General features: G+C 43.3%; 1 protein-coding gene across 2 annotated transcripts in view; it reads right to left on the reverse strand.

Moving 5' to 3' along the window:
* fhod1 (formin homology 2 domain containing 1) overlaps positions 1-21069 on the reverse strand; it is a 298364-nt gene that overhangs the window by 173934 nt on the left and 103361 nt on the right. For both annotated transcript variants that reach the window (XM_048605595.1, XM_048605594.1), the window contains exon 4: positions 3952-4019. In XM_048605595.1, coding sequence (XP_048461552.1) covers positions 3952-4019 — 68 coding nt within the window. The remainder of the gene's footprint in view (positions 1-3951; positions 4020-21069) is intronic.

The raw sequence follows: 21069 nt of genomic DNA on the forward strand, positions 1-21069 counted from the left end.
CATCCAGCTCTACACCTTGTTATCTCAGATCCTCCAGCATCTGCAGTTCCTACTATCAGTGATAGATCCAAGATGTGAACATAATTAAAGGGTGATGCACACTCACACAAGGCATCAAACATACTCAGTACTGTGAAAGAACAAAGTCAAGTAGGCTCATTGGCCTTTAACAGATGATTTCAGGTTGAAAAGGTTATTAAATAAAAAAAGCTAACGTAAATCTGAGGGCTTTTTTCCCTAGAAGTATAGAATGTAAAAGCCTAGATGTAATGACAAATCTACGGAAAATTGTAAGACCTGAGTTGGAACACTAGAGGAAGCATATTGAATTTCTAAATAAAGAGAGACATGGATTCACCAGAGTCCTGGTGCATAGAAATATAAATACAAGGAGTTGAACAATTAGAGCTTATTTCATGACAGTAATGCAGACTGCAGAGGAATAAAGTCGCAAAATTTAACACACTAAAAGGATGGGAGGGGTTGATTGAACAATTTGAACAGATGAAGAGCTTAAAATTGGGAGCTATAGATAAAATATTAAATGTGAGATATTTAGTACAGAGAGCAGGTTAAACACTCTTCAATAATGAGCTGAGAGATTCTTTAATTCTCTTGAAATTCAGGGTTTGAGGAAGAAACTACAGTAATCTCCCACCGTTTGCAAATTCACTTACCCATGCTTATCATTCTCTGCACTATATCACCCATTGGCCCCAGTGGTCAATGTCCATTTATCTGTGGTTTATGGGAGCCAAAAATATGATGGAAAAATGTTCATAAAAATAATCTCTAACCAGACATTCCATATCGATTTCAAAGGCCTCAAATGGAATTTATAGCATGATGAACATAATTACAGAGCCATTAATGTTATCCATAATTTATAAATTATATGTAAAACTAACATCTTATTTTGTATGTTAACATATATAATGTTTATTTAAACAACACTACTGCCACTTTCAGAGCTGTTTACAGTGCACCAGCTGAGGTTACCATGAAGGCCCTAACCTTTCAACTTCTTGCCTCACCCGACAGCACAGTCACCCTCAGGTTAAACCACCACCAGTCGTCTCTCTCTAATGAGAGAGCAGCCCTTTGGTCTGATAAGAGATTGGAAACTTTATCTTTGATTTACCCTACAGGGCTGAGGCCACAGCTGGGCACAAGGGGCACTGTTCACATTTGTAACCATTACTCCAGTAAACTGAAGATGGAAACAGGTCAGTATAAGACCCACTGTAGCTAACAGGTTACAAAAATAAAACTTAACGCCACATTGTAACTTCCACATACTGCACTGTTCCACCCTGAGCCAGTTCACTTAATATGAATTTGATGCTGTTCTAAGTGCACACAGTAACAGCACTAGGCATCCTAGTGTACATGATGGAAAAATCCATTCACTGAATGACACTGCTTTATGGATTAAATAGGTCCCAGAGACTATTACTATACTGGCAACATTACAAACAATACTAAAAGCATTTTCACAAAAACAATTTAGGAAGGGTGCCTACTGGCTGGAGTCTATCCCATTGATTCGTGTTACAAATTGTTTTTACGATTTGTAATTTTGCCATTTGTGATGTTCTCCAGGACTCCATCTCCTGCGAACGGCAGGACCCTACAGTACATCATTGCTCCAGATTCAATTTGGACAGTCTGTATCCACATGCAGCAAGATGTGGACAGCATTTATACTCAGGCTGTTAAGTAATGTTTGCACCACACAAGAGCCAAGTCTTGACAATCGCCAATAAAAGAGATTGGTGGCTACCATTGACCAGAAACTTAACCAGACTAGCCATGTAAATACTCTGGCTACAAGAGCAGGTCAGAGACTGAGAATTCTGTGGTGGGTGACTCATTTCCTGACTCCCCAAAGACTTTCCACCTCCTGCAAGACACAAATCAAGAGTGTGATGGAATATATTCCACTTGCCTGAATGAATGTGACTGCAACAGCACTGGATAAGCTCAACATCCAGGACAGAAAAGGCTAGTTAATTAGGGCTCTCACTCACTGTCTTAAATATTCACTCCCTCCACTATAGGCCACCTAGAAAGTATATACAAGTTCCTTTGGCCCGAAACCTGCGACCTCTATCATCTAGAAAGATACAGACATGAAGCACATGGCAACACCACCACCTCTAAGTCACACACCATCTTCACTTGGAAATAGATCATCATTCCTTCATCACTTTGTCAAAATCATGGAACTCCTTCCATAACAGCACTGTTGGAATACCTAAATTAATGCTCCACAAACATTTTCCCTATACAATTGAGGCTTTAAAGGTTGGGCAAAAAATAATGCTGGCATCCCATAAATGAATTATTAAGAAAGGATCAAATTCTGGAGTACTGTGCTAGTTCTGGTCACTCAGTTAGAAGAAGGATATTATTAAGTTGGAGAGGGTTCAGAAGAGATGTACCAGAATGTTACTGGGCATGGAAGCTTTGAGTTTACAAAGAAAGGCTGGATAGGCTGGGTCTTTTTCCACTGGAGCGTAGGAGGTCAAGAGGTGACTTTATAGAAGTTTATGAAATTAAAGTTTTAGCAAAAATCTGTAGCTCGGGTTTTGGATGAGGTTGTTGACTTGCTCACCGAGCTGGCTTGTTCTCGTTCAGATGTTTCATCACCACGCTAGCTGACATCATCAGTGGAGCCTCCGATGAAGCAACGTTATTCTACTCCATTTGGAATTTATACTGTCCGGTCTGTTATGGTGAGTAGTGTCATTTTTGGTTTTGATCTATATGTGTTTGTATATGGGGTCCAATTCTGTGTGTTTGTTGATTGCATTACAGGTGGAGAACCATGCCTCTAGGAATTCCCGTGCGTGTCTATGTTTGGCTTGGGCTACTATGGTTACCTTGTCCCAGTTAAGCTGATGGCCTTCATTGTCTGAGTATACTGATATTAAGGAGAGTTCATCCTGCCATTTTGCTGCTAGTTGATGTTTTGTAATCTGAGGCTAGCCTCCTTCCTGTCTGTCCGAAGTAATATTTGTGGCAGTCGTTGCATAGTATTTTGTAAACCACGTTGGTTCTGCATGTTGTGGGAATGGGGTCTTTAATCCTTGTAAGTTTTTGTCGTAGAGTGGCTGTGGGTTTGTGTGCCACCATGATTCCTAGTGGTCTTAGGAATCTTGTTGTCAGTCTGATATGTTTTTGATGTAGGGTAGTGTGGCCAGTGTGTTAGGGCGTACTGTGTCCTACTATTGCTGTCTGTTTAGTAGGCATCTGTGGATGAAGTTGTGGGGATATCGTTCATAGCAAAGATTTTGTATAGGTGCTCTTCCTCTTTCCTGCATAGTTCCTGTGTGTTGCAGTGTGTCGTGGCCTGTTTAACTAGTGTCCTAATGCAGCTTTGTTTGTGGACATTGGGGTGGTTGCTGTGGAAGTTGAGGATTTGGTCAGTGTGGATTGTTTTCCTGTATACTGAGGTTTATAGTTTACAGTGTCTTTTCCCTAGGATGGGGGATTTCAAGACTGAGGGGCATATTTTTAAGGTGAGAGGAGAGAGATTTAAAAATGAGGGGCAAGTTTTTTTTACACAGAGGGTGGTTCGCATGTGGAATGAACTTCCTGAGGACCTGGTGGATGCAGGTACAATTATACCATTTAAAAGATATTTGGATAGGTAGATGAATAGAAAAGGTTTGGAGGGATATGGGCCAGGAGCAAGCAGGTGGGATTAGTTTAGTCTGGGATTATGTTCAGCATGGACTGGTTGGACCAAAAGGTTGGTTTCCATGCTGTATGACTCTAGGACTCTGTAAGAAACAGTTTGACCAAATAAATTTATTTGTGCACATGGAGCTTGGAAACTGACATGGGTAGGCTTGGCCTTTTATACTGTTATAATTTTATTATGAATTTCCATGTAACTACAAACAAACAGGTAAACTGCATTCCAATATTGGACTGTTACATTACCTGGAATAGTTGCTTCAAAGAGAAAAGTGATCTTCTTAAATCAGGGCCTGTTGAGTTGTACAGCTTTTCTGTAAACAAAAGTAATAAACATTAGGTTGGAGTTGCAAATCGTTCTGCAATTCCAAACTGCAATTACATCTCAATACAATACAATACAGCACAGGAACAGGCCTTTCAGCAATTCTTAATCCTTATTTAGACCTGCTACTTATTGCCCATACGCAGTTTCTATCCCTCTGTTCCCCTCCCGTTCATGTGTCTATCAAGATATGCCTTAAATGTTGTTAATGTGCCTGCTTTCATCGGCAATGTGTTCCAGGCACCCACCACACTGTGTAAAAATCGAAAACCCAAAAGTTGCAAATTTAAGAAAAGAAGACACTGTTCCTCCCAAAGACATTCATCCAAGTGCTGCAATTTGTACAAACTGACACCCATACTATAAGTACTGTAGATGCAGTGGCTAATTATAGTTGTTTTAATGGCTAAAACTGTGAAGAATCATCAATGATAATCATCCTGCTCCCCAAATTGTCCTCACTGCCACTCTGGCTCTATGGGGTTGAACTCTGCTATATGCTGGAGGTGGGTGAGAGTCAAACATTATAATGAAGCTAGGTATAAAATAAAATGAATTAAGAGGTCATATAAATCACTACTATGCAGTGACAGCCAACAGTGCTCAAAAAGGACACGTTGCACCCACATTGGAGGGGCACCTACAGCCTGGTAAGAAGGTCTGCTAGTGCCACGAGGAGGGGTTAAACTAGTGTGGCAGGGAGCTCAAAATCAGGCCAGTCGGTCAATGTAGTGATTGTAACGAGGTCAGCCATGTGGACCTCATAGAATGAGTTCCCTGATTGGCGCTGTTAATCAGATCCAATCAGGGAGCCCTGGCTGACAGATAAAAACAGGAGTGTTTGACATTCTGTTCACTCTGGGAGCTGGCTCTGAGGAAGCTGGATCAGTGTCAAGCGTCTAGCAGTCGCCTTTGAGTTAGGGTAAGCATTTCTGGCATCATGCCATTATTTAGCGTCACTCATTTCAGGGCAAATGGCGTTTGCACAGATCAAAAGCAACAAGCAATTCTCCTGACAGTTCTCCCTCCTACACCAATTGCCACTCTTCTGCTACATATATAGCTGTTCTATCTTTCTATTACTAGCCTCACTGACACATGGCACAGTGTGTAATCTCAAGATTATAACTCTGACCATTACACTGGCAAAGTGGCTCAGTGGCTCAGTGGTTGGCACTGCTGCCTCACAACATCAGGAACCCGGATTCAATGCCACCCTTGGGTGACTGTCTGTGTGGAGTTTGCACGTTCTCCCCGGTTTCATCCGGGTGCTCCGGTTTCCTCCCACTGTCCAAAGATTTGCAGTGGTGGAGTGGCCATGCTAAATTGTAAATAGGTGGGGTAGGCATGGGAAACACAGGGTTACAGGGATAGGGTGTGGGGTGAGTAGAGGGGGGAGGGGTTCTGGGCGGGATGCACTTCAGAGGGTCAGTGTCAACTCGATGGGCCAAATGGCCTGCTTCCCCACTGTAGGGATTCTATGATTCTGAAAAGCAGCCTCTGCATGAATATTGCTTGTTGAATGCATTTCAATTATCTGGCTTCTGATGTACAATCCCCTAAATACACACTGAAGGCCAGGAGGAGTGCACAACTCCATATACTCTGACATAACCCTTTAAAGAAACAAATTTGGACACAGTAATTACTGGCTAAGTTTTCCTTCATGGCTGAAGTGGTTAAATAATAGCAACTTAAGGGCACCACACAAGCAGTTTCTTCAAATAGAAAAGCTGGTTTAAAGTTGTGGCATCCAAACTATAGTTTAGGGACATTTTGTGACTCATAAAACCCACAAGAATATAAGCCCGGGTAGCTGGGTTCTACTTCCACTTTTATGATTGATGAAAAGTCATTGACCTAAAGTGTTAAACCCAGCTTATCTCCACAAATGCTGTCTGAATTGCTGAGTGTTAATTTTAATGAGGCTGTTTTAGGTCATTTGAAATTGAACTCTCAGTAACAGAAAAAAGACAAGAATAAATGCATCTAATTGAAATCTGGAATCAGGCCCTCTCTGTTCTCAACAAAACTCTGAGAGTCACACAAACTGGTGTAATCTATGGGACCCACTTCAAACCACTCAGAGAAGTTGTTGTGGAATTTCATGATAAGTGGAAGCCATTTGGTCCATCAGTCCTGTGCTACAGAAGAGTTGTGAGGTAGGCACATTCAATTCTGCCCTACAACGGGGTTTATTGCAAGGTTTACAATCAATTGCTCAGAATAGTTTAGGGGGAACTGGGAGAAGGAGTTCAAAGGTTACGGGAAGAGAAGGGAGGATGTGAAAGGAGACCATGGGTAGACTGCACATCAGGAGAGCTGCAGGTGGCTGTATTATTGAACAACACAGATTCTGCAGGGAACTCCGTGAGGAGTCAAGAGCAGTCGGATGACTCTGTGCTGTTAGAACTCAATCAGAAACTCTAGGAATTAGTACGCAGCTAAGCGTTGGAGTCAGAAATCAGAAGTTCTGTCAAGCTGAGAAAGTGGGAAGGCCCAATGGCTGCGTGTGAGGGGAACCCATGAGAGAGTTGGAAGAAACCTGAAAACGTTGATACTTCATGGCGGCTGAGAGAGTGGACTTTGAAAAGCTCACTAGCAGCGTTTGCTCGATGCGACTGTGCAAGATTGGAATGCAGGGGAAAATGTCAGGGCAGGACCGGCTAAACCCAGGGCAGAACTTGAGGTGAAATCACATTTCATTTCCAGAATGTTTTCCATCCTCATGTACGATCGCAGCCGTTGTTCAATACTACTGAAATCCTAATCTATAATTTCATCACCTCAAGCATGGGTTTCCCCAATAATCTCATGAGCTCCAGTCTAACTGTAAACTCTTAGTCTCTCACACCTTGGTCCTTGCTCAGTTACTACTGGTTCCATTAACCACAAAGATAAAGCATGATCTTTAATACAAATCCCTCCATAGCCATGCAAATTATCCTCTTGAACTACAACTGTTCTATTTCTCTGTTTGAAAATTACTACTGCTCACTTCCATTGTTGATCCTCCCCTTTGGAGTTCCCTTCCAAAGCAGTTGTCTTTGATACTTGCCTGCCCAAAGCCTCTTAAAAACCTTTCTGTCTGACCGCACCATCATCTTGGTTCCTCTTCTCCTTCCTGCCTGGAGGAGAGCTTCTCTCCTACAGTTTCAACTTAAAAGTTCTTCATTTTATGCAAACACCTCAATAGAACTTAGAGGAGCCCTGGGAACAAGAAGTATGTGCGTGACTCTAAGTGTGTCACATCATGTGCAGGTCTGTATCAGAACACATTGCTGGATGCAAGTTCTATAGACTTTGGGTGACATGAGCCAGGCCTGTGGAAATATTCAGAGAAGGGGAGGACAGTATGAACGACTAGTTAAGAGGAAGAAGGATGCTTATATAAGGTTTAGGAAACAAGGATCGGAAAAGGCTCTAGAGGGATACAAGTTAGCCAGGAAGGAGCTGAAGAAAGGGCTTAGGAGAAAGGGCTATAAGGGGGCATGAGAAAACCTTGGCAGATAGGATCAAGGAAAACTCCAAGGCTTTTTACTCGTACGTGAGGAATAAGAGAATGACCAGAGAAAGGGTAGGGCCGATCAAGGATTGTAAAGGGAATTTGTGCACTGAGCCTAAAGAGATAGGAGAGGTCCTTAATGAATACTTTTCTTCGGTATTCACAAGTGAGAGAGACCTAGTTGTAGGGGAGGACAGTGTGAAACAGGCTGGTAGGGGAGGCGTCAGAGGTAGGTTCTTTACTCACAGTGGTAGGGGTGTGGAATGCATTGCCGGAGAGGGTAGTGGAGTCGGCCTCATTAGGGGCATTTAAGTGGCTATTAGATAGGCGAATGGATGATAGTATGAGGTAGGGGTGGAGGTTAGATAGACCTTAGGTTTAGGGTAAAAGTTCGGCACAACATCGTGGGCCGAAGGGCCTGTGCTGTACTATAGAGTACCGTTCTATGTTCTATGTTCTAAATTCAACTGCGGCAAAGCTGCCACAGGTGACCTGCTGGGATGTTACTGGCAACAGTAATGGCCTCAGAAACAATGCATTCATTTTGGTAACTTTCAACCATCCAAATCAAGCAACGAGTCCATCATTGCACACTGTGCTGGTTTTCCTGACTGACAGTCTACAACTGCAAGTAGCAGAGAGAAAGATGATGCAGTAAAGTTGAAGCCAACCCAATGGTGCTGGATCAACTTGGACTGCTGTAATGAATGAAGCTATCATGTAAATGCATCTTTCTACAGCTTTCAATGGAACAGCAGTAACAACCGAAATATCCACTGCAAACTACAACTGTTGGAGATCACAGGGGATCCATGGAGAGACAGCAAGCTAACGTTTCAAGGCTACATGACTCTTCATCAGAGCTGAAACGAAGTGTGAAGGGGACAGCATTTATGCTTATAGTTTGGGGGTTGGGGGTGTTGTGGGCGTAGGGTGCTGACGGAGAAAAGATGTTGATGGTTTAGATTAAGTGATTGGAATGTGAGAATGGCAGAACCATGGTGTGTCTACCTGCCAGACTGGACAGGACAGATAGTCTCACTGGAGTGGAGGGGGGAGGGGAGAGAGGACATAGTAACAGAATGTAACAGGTAAAGCTAAAAGAAAGGGAAGAAATGGAGTTGGTTCACAATTTGAAGATGTTGAACTCAATATTAATATTGAACTTAATATTAAGTTCCCATTTCTTCCCTTTCTTTTAGCTTTACTTGTTAAATTCTCTGTCACCATGTCCCCTCTACCCCCCCCCCCCCCCCCCCCCGGACAGTCTGTCCTTTCCCGTCTAGCAGGTAGACCCACACCATTGTTCTGCCATCAGAGACAGTAGGAACTGCCGACGCTGGAGTCAGAGTTAACACAGTGTGGAGCTGGAGGAACACAGGCCAGACAGCATCAGAGGAGCAGGAAAGCTGACGTTTTGGGTCGGGACCCTTCTTCAGAAATGGGATTCTGCCATTCTCACATTCCGATCACTTAATCTAAACCATCAACATCCTTTCTTCGTCAGCTCCCTACACCCACTAGCCCCACAACACTTTCTGCCCCCCGCTCCCCCCGCCAACAAACTATTGCATAAATGCTGTCCCTTCCACACTTCATGTCAGCTCTGATGAAAAGTCATCGCAAAATGTTAGCTTGCTCTCTCTCCATGGATACCGCCTGACACACCATGATCTCCAGCTTATTTTTTGTTTTCAGTACAGATTCCAGCATCTGCAGTAATTTGCTCCATCCTAAATATCCACATTGGTAAATGCTAAACTAAACTAAAGATTTCCCACTACCATTCAAAGTTTCCAGTGGCATTATTCCAGTGTCTTAGATTCTAATGAAAAAAATAAACAATGAGCTATCTCATATAGCCTCCCCAAGCCAAGAATTTTATAATAAGGTGAACTGTTGACTTGAATGAACAGTTAGTCGCAAAAATGCATAACTCTGTAAAATATTCTGGATTCAAGATCACTTCTGCAATCAGGAAGAGGAGGACTCGGTAGGGAAAACAAAATCTCAAAGTGTTGTAAACACCCAGCAGGTCTGCCAGCATCTATAGAGAGACAGAACCATTTTGAGTCCAGTGACCCTTTGTCAGAACAGAACATAGCTGGGAAAGGGTGGCATTTATGCTGATGACAGGATTAGAGTAGGTGGAGGCAATGCCCCGTGAAAGAAAGAGACAGCGAGGTGGAGAGGGAGAGAGAGAGAGAGCCCATTTCTGAAGAAGGGTCCCGACCCGAAACGTCAGCTTTCCTGCTCCTCCGATGCTGCCTGGCCTGCCGTGCTCATCCAGCTCTACACCGTGTTATCTCTAGAGAATAAAGGGATAGGCAAACAAAGAGTCAAGGTGAGAGAGAGATAATTACTGGGCAGACCACCCATGAAATGAGTAAATGGTTGAAAATGGATTGGCTGTGCTGGGAGCAACCAATGCAAAACAGGGATAATAACAACTGCCGAGGCTGGAGTCAAAGATAACACAGATGTTCTGAAGAAGGGTCCCGACCCAAAACGTCAGCTTTCCTGCTCCTTTGATGCTGCCTGGCCTGCTGTGTTCCTCCAGCTCCACCCTGTGTTATCAATGCAAAATAGGACCTAGGGGTGTGGGGGTAGGTAATGAACGTGGAGGGGGTTCACATTCTAAAGAGTCTCAATCCTGAGTCCTGAAGCTGTCAGGTATGTAGCCGGAAGAGGAGTTGCCATTTGCCTAGTCTCACGAGGGCACTGCAGCAGGCCCGAGTCTGAAATGTTGGCATGAGAACACAGGTGGTGTTTTGAAGTGGGAGGGAGCTGGAAGGGTGGGGTCATTCCTTATGGATAGAGGGTAAGTGTTCGACAAAGCAGTCACCATCTGTATCCCATCTCCCCAGTGCATAGGAGAGCATATTGTGAAGACAGGTAGGGGTTGGGGGAGGGTATTGTCTAAGGACAACAATAAGAGACTGGGAAATGTGTTTTTTTTTAAATATTCATCGCTTCCCAATTGATGCATTGCTCTCATTATTCCTAAAGCCCAAATCATAGGCGACAATATAACTAAGTGTGACTTCCTGTGGCTAATGTACAGTGGGCCCCCACTTTGTTATCACTGTGTACACATTGTTGCTGTGCTGCTGCTCACACTCACGACTGGATGAAACATCCCACAGGGAAACCAGCAGCAGTTTTAATAGCATTTTCCTCTCATTATTGAGAAACTCTTGCACTGACAATGAGTAAAAATGACTTCCTCACGCATAATGGCTCAGAAATCACAATTACCATATCTGTCAATGGATGAAATAAACAGGCGATGATGGAGAGGCTTCAATCCAATTGCAACGCTGAACAAAGTAGCTAAAACTAGGTTATTTGTTACCATCAGTTAATCTGTGAATTCACACTGAGTTGAAAACCTCTGCGGGGACTTTGCAGGAGCAATGTTCAGTGGGTATCTTGCTGTATCGCCAACGTGTCACAAAGCCTTCAATGAGACATCAACAAATCTGACAGTCTCACTGCAGCTCTATTGCACGTTTTGTTCAGAGGTCAGGTAAGATGTTGTGTTTGTTTTTGATGCAGAGTATTTACTTGGAGGACAATGCTTGCATTACACAAGGGCTGTCCCAGAGTTCGCAGCCTCTTGGCTGCATGCTCAGTTATAGAGTGTACAACCTCCCCTACCCCAGCCAGAGGTGAGTCTCTCGCACATTGAGAACCTCTTTCATGTTAGCTTTAGATATAGAGCTGTGCACGTCCTTATAAGGCAAATTCACTAACCGAGATCATTGCAACATTAGCATGGACTGCACTTCAAGAAAGCAAACAACACATTCCTACATATGCTGCCAGGCATAATCTTGCCATCTGGATAATTTACAGTATAAACAGCTCGTTGATTATGATGCCACAGTGCCCAGTTTGGACAAATTGGTACTTTAGCACAGCTGCTATTAAGGCTGAGGTGTCCTTTTTGCATTCCCTCCTCTACACATCTCACCCCCGCCCCCCCACCCCCTGTAGTAAGTATACAAATTATTCAGTCTGAGAAGCTGTAGCACAGCTCTGTGGGCAATGGGATTGAACTAGTCCTTCTTCAAGCCTACTGCTCCATAAGTGTCCAACTCTCAACTCTCAGACAACAAGAGCACTTGGAACATGTCCCCCTGACATTTTCACCAAAGTAGTATCAGACAAAATCTCACTGAATCCACAATAGGAACGAGTAAGTTAAATGACCAAAGGACTAGTGAAAGAGGTAGGAATAAGAGAAGAGATGGAGAAGGTATTGGGGGAGTTTAAGGAGGGAATTCCAGAGATTCGAGCCGAGGTCAGCACTGCAGCAGCACAGGCATCAGAGAGGTTATGAGGCTGGAGGATGTTATAGAAATGGGAAGAGGAAAGGCCATACAGAGATTTGGAAACAAACAAGCAAAATTTAAAATTAATTTAAACTTAAGACCAGTAGTTTTAGAATGTAATTTGAACAACAATTGGTTGGGGGGAGTGGCAAGGACAACACAAGAAAAAAAATTGTTCAACTTCACGATGTGATGGTTGTGCTGTAAAGCATTTTGAGACGAGTGAAATATCATCCAGGAGTATTTCCTAATGGCCATGTGACAATGTTTAATTCCTGAAGTTGACCTCATGACCCCTGCAATAACTCATGGCAACTGTGACGTGGAGGTGCTGGTGTTGGACTGGGGTGGACAAAGTCAGAGGTCATACGACACTAGGTTATAGTCCAATAGGTTTCTTTGAAATCACAAGCTTTTGGAGCACAGCCCCATCGTCAGGTGCAGTGAGTTAGAAGTACATAAAACAGAGTTTATAGGCAGGGAGACCAAGGGCTGTGAGATCAAAAGATCGTACATCTGGTGTGAGTGGAACATCAGGTAATAAGTCTCTGTTGGTGACCAAGAGTGTTAGGTGGTGTGTAAAGTGTCAACAGCTGAATAACCAGTGAAAAGATGACCTATAATCCAATTAAACAAAACAGAGATAATTACAAAAAATTAAAATAAGGTGGTGCTGGAGACAAGCTAAATGACTGGAATAACATGATAGGTATAAGAGTCACATGCCGAGGGTCTAACCAAAGTAATAAGTAATTCAAAACTGTACAAACTAATTAAAGGTAGTGAGATCATAACAATTTATCAAAATGATGGTGTCAAAACAGGACAGTGAGGAAGATTTTACAGATACAGAACAGTGTGGCAGTGTCACCTGTAGCGCGACATGAACACAAAATCACAGTTGAGGCCGTCTTCATGGGTATGGAACTCGGCTACCAGTTTCTGCTCGGTGATTCTGCATTGTTGTGTATCTCAAAGTCCGCCTTGGAAGACATTTACTCGAAGATCAGAGGTGGTTATTCAGCTGTTGACACTTTACTCACACTGCCCAACACTCGTGGTCACCTGCAGGGACTTATTACCTGACACTCTACTCATACCAGGTATATGATCTTTTGATCTCTCAGCCTATAAATTCTGGGTTTGTGTGCTCCACTCTCTCGAGGCTACACTCTGAAAGCTTGTGGTTTTCAAATAAACCTGTTGGACTATAACCTGGTGTCGTGTGACTTCTGACTAAATGGCAATTGCAGGAACAAGTCTTCATCAACACCTCATCTTTACCATGGACGTCCAGTCCCTATACACCTGCATTCCCCATGCAGATGGCCTTAAGGCCCTCCGCTTCTTCCGGTCCCGCAGGCCCGACCAGTCCCCCTCCACTGATACCCTCATCCGCTTAGCCGAACTCGTCCTCACCCTCAACAACTTCTCTTTCAATTCCTCCCACTTCCTACAGACAAAGGGGGTGGCCATGGGTACCCGCATGGGCCCAAGCTACGCCTGCCTCTTTGTAGGTTACGTGGAACAATCCCTCTTCCGTACCTACACCGGCCCTAAACCCCACCTCTTCCTCCGTTACATTGATGACTGTAACGGCGCCGCCTCGTGCTCCCACGAGGAGCTCGAACAGTTCATCCACTTCACTAACACCTTCCACCCCAACCTTAAGTTTACCTGGACCATCTCTAACACCTCTGTCTCCTTCCTGGACCTCTCTGTCTCCATATCGGGCAACCACCTAGAAACCGATATTCATTTCAAGCCCACCGACTCCCATAGCTACCTAGAATACTCCTCCTCCCACCCACCTTCCTGCAAAAATGCCATCCCCTATTCCCAAATCCTTCGCCTCCGCCGCATCTGCTCCCAGGATGAGGCATTCCACTCCCGTACATCTCAGCTGTCCTCGTTTTTTAAGGACCGTAACATCCCCCCCCTCAGTGGTCGAGAACGCCCTCAACCATGTCTCCCACATCTCCCGCAATTCATCCCTCACACCCCGTCCACGCAATAAGAACCAAAAAAGAATCCCCCTCGTCCTCACGTACCACCCCATCAACCTCTGGATCCAACGCATCATCCTCCGACACTTCCGCCATCTACAATCCGACCCCACCACCAAAGACATCTTTCCCTCCCCACCCTTATCTGCTTTCCGGAGGGACCACTCTCACCGTGATTCCCTTGTCCGCTCCACACCCCACTCCAGCCCCACCACACCCGGCACTTTTCCCTGCAACCGCAGGAAGTGCTACACCTGCCCCCATACCTCCTCCCTCACCCCCATCCCAGGCCCCAAGAAGACTTTCCACATCAAGCAGATGTTCACCTGCACATCTGCCAATGTGGTATACTGCATCCGCTGTACCCGGTGTGGCTTCCTCTACATCAGGGAAACCAAGCAGAGGCTCGGGGACCGCTTTGCAGAACACCTACGCTCGGTTCGCAATAAACAACTGCACCTCCCAGTCGCGAACCATTTCAACTCCCCCTCCCATTCCTCAGACGACATGTCCATCCTGGGCCTCCTGCAGTGCCACAACGATGCCACCTGAAGGTTGCAGGAACAGCAACTCATATTCCGCTTGGGATCCCTGCAGCCCAATGGTATCAATGTGGATTTCACAAGCTTCAAAATCTCCCCTCCCCCTACCGCATCCCAAAACCCAGTCCAGCTCGTCCCTGCCTCCCTAACCTGTTCTTCCTCCCACCTATCCCCTCCTCCCACCTCAAGCCGCACCTCCATCTCCTACCGACTAACCTCATCCCGCCCCCTTGACCTGTCCGTCCTCCCTGGACTGACCTATCTCCTCCCTAACTCCCCACCTACACTCACCTTTACTGGCCCCATCGCCGCCTCTTCGACCTGTTTGTTTCCTCTCCACCTATCCTCTCCTCTATCCATCTTCTATCCGCCTCCCACTCTCTCCCTATTTATTTCGGAACCCCCTTCCCCTCCCCCTTTTCTGATGAAGGGTCTAGGCCCAAAACGTCAGCCTCTCTGCTCCTACGATGCTGCTTGGCCTGCTGTGTTCATCCAGCCCTGCACCTTGTTGTCCCCAAGTCTTCATCACTGGCGGCTTTCTGTTACTAATCAGCTCTCCATAGTACAAAACAGAAGTTTACAGAGACAACACAATTCTCTAATTATTTCTACTTTTATTTGTGAAAAATACCACGCCATATATATCTTAGAAACAGCAGTCCCTTGAAAGAGAGTTTATAAAACAAAAAATAAGGAGAATCAAATCAATACTTTCAAGGAATGGGCCTTCCAAAAATAAATAGAAAATAAATAAATTGCCTTTTATTTCCTGTTGATAAAATTCACCAAATGTAGAAACAGATGAAACTAATTGGGTTTCTAATTATTCAGCGAAGTGGTCACATAGAGCCATAAATAACATCTCTATCTTTGAGCCCAAAGCTCTAGGTTCAAGTCAAAATCTTGATGGACATCCTGGAAGCGTGTTCGTAAGCTAGACAAACAAGTTGAGTATCTAAATGTAAATCTGTACACCAGTGACAGGGAGAGATTCTTGGTCACCATGAGATGGAAAGAAATTTGGAGCCACTATCATCACCATTCATAGCTCTAGAATACAAAATGATTGTGAAAGGTCATGTTGCCCTAGCAACTCGGACTGCTTGGAGGGTCAGTTGGCCTGATGGTCGGTGTGGAACAGATTGGTGCCATTGGCATGGGATTCGATCCCAGCTCCCATTGCGGTGGATTTGAGATCTGTTTATTTGCTTTACCTGTGGCAGTGATCGGGCCATTGTGGGTCACACCCATCTGCAGGGCAGAGACCTGAACAACTATTTCATTTCAAAAAGAGAAGCAAGTTACATGGGAACACCACCATCTTGAGTTCCCCCGACTTGGAAATATATCGCTGTTCCTCCACAGTTGCTGGGTCAACATCCGGGAAGTCCCTCCCTCAGGGCATTGTGGGTCTACCTCCAGCACAAGGACTGTAGTGGTTCCAGAAGGCAGCTCACCACCGCCCTCTCAACAGCAACTAGGGACAAGCAATAAATGCTGGTACAGCGAGTGACATTCACATCCCGTGTGTGAATTAGAGAAAAACAGAATTAACTTCACAACAGAAGGCTAGCCGTGCTGTTCCTTCAAAAGATGAACAAAAGCATATTTTTCTGAATTAAGTTTTCTTTAATAACCAGCATTTGTGAATGGCAGCGTGTAAACAAATGACATTTTGGACTCAAAACAGTTTGTTCCTTAAATGGTTAGAAATAAATTTCTGCTTCAAAACATCCAGCTCAATACAAAATCCAACTAAAACATGGAGGCAAATCCTCAGACCAGTTCATAAGCATGTGCTCGAAGTTCATCTCAGTCAGAGTGCTGCTACTGACATACTTTCCTCCTGTACTTTGGCAGAGTTCTGACTCCCAATCATACCCTTTGAGTGTAAAGTATAAACTGATCAGTACACAAGTATACCATGACCATATGCTTACCATTTTGTCATAACTTACACAACCCTCCCAGACTATATTCCCCAGCCCCAGAACGTACTCAAATATATTCATAATACATTAGACGTCAATAAAGCGTAAAACTGTTAACTTTTCCCTTCAACTCCAACAATTCCAAGTAAAAACAGTAAAGAATAATTTTCTGAATTATTTTCAGATGAGAAAGAGTTACCAAAAATGAAGAATCCTGTTTGCAAAATGCAAGCTACAATAAAGCTGAGTCCTGTAAAAGTTATAAATTGTCTTTCACAGAAGTCTCCCACAGGAAAAGTCATGATCTTGGCATGTATACAGCACTTTCCACACAGTGCCATACCTTCAGAACTGGGCCAATTAAAATAGCTTTCCAAAATATTTATTTGCTTAAATAAAAAAAAATTAACCCACAAGCTAGCATTCTCTACCACTCGGAACAAATATATGTTCCCTTCCTCCCCATCTCCAAATCAAGCCAACTTTTCCCATACAACCTTGACAATGAAGAGTTCCTGTATTGTGGAAGTGGAAAATCATGTTATCTTCGGATAAATAATCCCTCTACAAATTGCAAATCTATTAAAAACTTAAACTGCAACCAACATTTAGTGACCCCCCAAAAAAACATGGTGTTTTCGTAGTTCTTTCCAAAGATTTCAGTGTTTTCAAATCCTATTTTGGAGCTAAAATCTGGATTTAATTTTATGCAACAATTTGTAAGTATACATGATTGCAGATTCTTCTCTGGTGTGGATGCTAGACTTCAGATAAAAGGCTATGAAAGCGTCTAATGACAGGGTCAATAACTGAGTCAGTTTATCAAGCATTAGACAATGTTGAACACATGTAATCAACATAGTTAACAACATCAACATGGTATGAATCTGGTTTCAAGAACATAGTCCTTTAATTTTATTTAGGATACAAATTCTTCCTGGGCTACTGAGTTGAGACCACCCAGATACTACACAGCAAAAAAAATGGTAAACATATTTGGGGCTCTTGTGGCACAGTGGTAGTGCCCCTAACTCTGTGTCAGGAGGCCCTGGGTCAAGATGCACCTGTTCCAGAGGTATGTCATAACATGTCTGAGCAGGTTGCTTTAAGTGTCAAGAATGCAAATTGGCTTACAGCAAAGTTAACATCAAAATAATATTGGCTCAGTGGTTATGTACATTGTGTGATGTGGTGTTGAGTTATGCAGGCCAGGAAAAACTAACACTCAATTAGTGGGCTTAATAGACCACATGACCTTTTCCCCAATGCGTGCTTTCTTTGTTTTCTGATGTAATATCCACCACAAGCAGTAAATATAAACTCTGACACGACCAACTAGCAATCTAGCATGATGTCCCAACTCCTAACATCAAACTCACAGCTATCGGTGTTTGAAATGCACCAGACAACATCAACTTAATTCAAATATTCTGTTTATAAACTGAGTGACCCTTAAGCCAAAGTCTGCTTCCACTCAGAATGACTTATTGGGGCTAGCTGTAGAGTTGACTCACTGAAATTCAATGCCCAATTATTTTGGAACCCAAAACACAGAAAAAAATCTGGCAGCACACCCTTGTTCCAGATATGAAATTAAAACATGCAGCACATGGCTATTCCCAATGGAATAATATTTGGAATCAATGCAGTGTAGGAATGAAAGCCTCATCCAGGAAAGTACAGCTTCTCATCAAACGTCTAAATAAATGTAAACATCAGGAACATATTTATGGAGGCTGGCGTAAGAACAGTATTCCCTTAACTCAGAGGGCATCACTGCCAGAATTGTTCGTTTGTAATAGTTTATTTGATGTACAGTAAAGCAAGAAATAAACTGGGACATATTAATTAATTCATTACCAAGGTATAACTTCTGAAAAGGAAAAGCAATCAGGCGAAAACACATCCCAAGCCACATATTGATTATACAGATGCAAATACACACCCCTGCCACCATCTTCTTCCATGAAACATGGACATGAAACAAGCAAAAATAATTACATTTTACTATACTAGCAATCCAGAGGCTTCAAATTCCATTCAAACCCCATTATGGCCATTTGAGAAGTGAAATGCAGTCTCAAAAGAAAAACTGGCAATACCATTATTCAAACCATTTGTCAGTAAAAGAGACTAGTGGACAGCCAAAATCCCATGCTGGTTTACTAATGTCCTTCAGGAAAGGAAACCTGTTATTCTGATGCAGTCTCACGCCAGTGTGGAGGAACTTTAACTGCCTTCCAAGAAATGCTCAATAAATGCCGCCATGCCAAGATTGTTGTATTTGTACCTCTCTCAAGACTATGGAGAATCACATGAGTGCCATGTGACCCTACAAACACTTGCAGGGGTAGGCCACTCCACCTCTCAAGCCTACTCAGCTGTTTAATAAGATCATGACTGATCTGACTGGAACCTCAAAACCACATTCCCATCTACACTGTAATGTTTCGCCCTCATTACTTACCAGGAATCTAACCACCCGCTGTCTGAAAAATATCCACCACCTTTTGAGGATGAGAGCTCCAAAGTCTCATGACCCTCTGTCAAATTAAAAGAAAACCTCATTTTTATTTTAAATGGATGACCCCTTATATTTTTAAACAGTGACTCTGAGTGCTAGATTGTTCCATTTTGATCTCTAAAGCTGTATTGATCAAGCCGGCATAGTATTTGAACACATTCAGTTTTACCAGCTGACATTCTGGGACTCCATGAGTTATGCAGATGTCCCAAGCATTGCTGATGCACTGTCTAATGCTCCAATATTGGGACAATATTGACTGTCAGCAAAGTTCCAGGTTAGTGCTGAGCCTGAAGTACAGCTCACAGAGAAACCCAAAACTTCCTCTGCAGCAAATCCTGTACATGACCTTTCATGAAAGATAAATGTTACGCCTGCTTCTTTAAGCTCTGCTCTGTTCTCCACACTACCCAAGCTACATGTCTGTGTGTTTCATAGGAGCACTGGGCTTTGAGGACTTAATTAAGAATTCACTAAATGAACAATGCTTCAAGATTTCTTTCCAGCGAAGCATCTATTAGGGTACGTGTGTGTTTCTAAAAGATGTGTTAAATTGTCAAGACAAAACAAGCATCAATCACGCATATCTGTCTGAAGGGCCTAATGCAGGATGTAAAAGTCATGAACTTGGAACTCATCACAGTTTGAGGTTGACAGCTTGGAAAGATTGGCCAGATGAACACAGCTAATTGCCTTATGTTCTAAAGTACAAAGCAAAAGAAACCTGTAAAACTTTCAGCGGAACACCCCCTCCCACCAAAGTAGCTGAGCTGCTGATGACTATACAAAACAGCTGAAGAAATAAAGTGACATAGAACTTAACAAAATTGAGAACATTGGCAAAACAAAAGCAGATATTATAGAACAAGGGGCTGAGACAGCGAACTTTTGTTACAGGAAATAACTTACGACCACACCGGAGTGAGGCGTTGTCTGCAGCTTTGGTTTGGAAACCAGACATCTACCTGCTCTAATAGAGACACTGAAATCAAGGAAAACAATTTCAACCAACTTTCACTCTTTTAACTATCAATTATCTATTGAACTTATTTTCAACTGCACAGCTGTTTGATCTTTCTATTTCAAGTTCTATCGAGTAACGTAAAGAATCACACATGGTAAGTTTTCCAAACAAAAGCTAAGATAACATGATAATAGATTAATTATCTTAGGGCGATTTTTAAACTAGACAATGAAAGCAGGTTGCACATTGACCAATGTAATTTCAGTGATATCTGCATTAATGGCTGTTTGTCTGTCTGTTGTCTCTACCTCAGACAATTTCACGTCTCACTCCAGAGACTTGACATAATCTCAGCTGCCACTTCAGTCCAAGGCCAAGGGAGGTACCACTTGCCAGAGGAGAGCATGTAGCAAGTCTACAAGTTCTGCTGATGCAAAAGAACCCACAGCACTATCAAAAGTATCCTGATCAATATATATGCCCTGACAACACCACCAAAACATATCATGTAATAATTCATCCCATCAGCCATTTGCCATTCATAAATTTGCCACGATATATGTCTATGCCACACGTGCCTACGAAACAATAGTGACTACACTACAAAAGTAGTTCCATGTCTGAAATAGTAGGGATATCCTGAATGCGTGAAATTAGCAATACAAATCCTTTCAATAATATTAATTCCTGACAATTTCCTGGCTGTAATGCTGAATACAGATATCTCCTCCAGTGTTACTAAGTTACAGGCATCTGACAACATGAAAAACTGTCCATGTAGGTCCCACACAGAGAAAGCAGGAAAATTTAATGCATCCTATTACAGCATGGACAGACTCCTCCGAATCATCAGCAAAAGGATGAGAGAAGTCGGCAATACTGCAGTCAAAGCAAAATCAATCTGTATGCTTTGGTTCTGCTATAGGTCGGCTCTGGACTTGCTCTTGACTTTATTCTAGGCGAGATAAAGGTAGTCACCATAGTCCCAAAGGATCATAGGGCTGCCCTCTCATTAGAGAGAGGCTAGTGGTGGTGGTTTAACCTGAGGGTCACCATGCCTCAGGTGAGGGGAGATGTTGAGAGGGTGGTGGGTGCCTGGAACGCGTTGCCAGCGGAGGTGGTAGAGATGGGCACGATAGCGTCACTTAAGATGTATCTAGACAGATACATGAATGGGCAGGGAGCAGAGGGATACAGATCCTTGGAAAATAGGCGACAGGTTTAGATAGA

Source organism: Rhincodon typus, chromosome 15 (genome assembly GCF_021869965.1).
Source record: "Rhincodon typus isolate 14 chromosome 15, sRhiTyp1.1, whole genome shotgun sequence".
NCBI lineage: Eukaryota > Metazoa > Chordata > Chondrichthyes > Orectolobiformes > Rhincodontidae > Rhincodon > Rhincodon typus.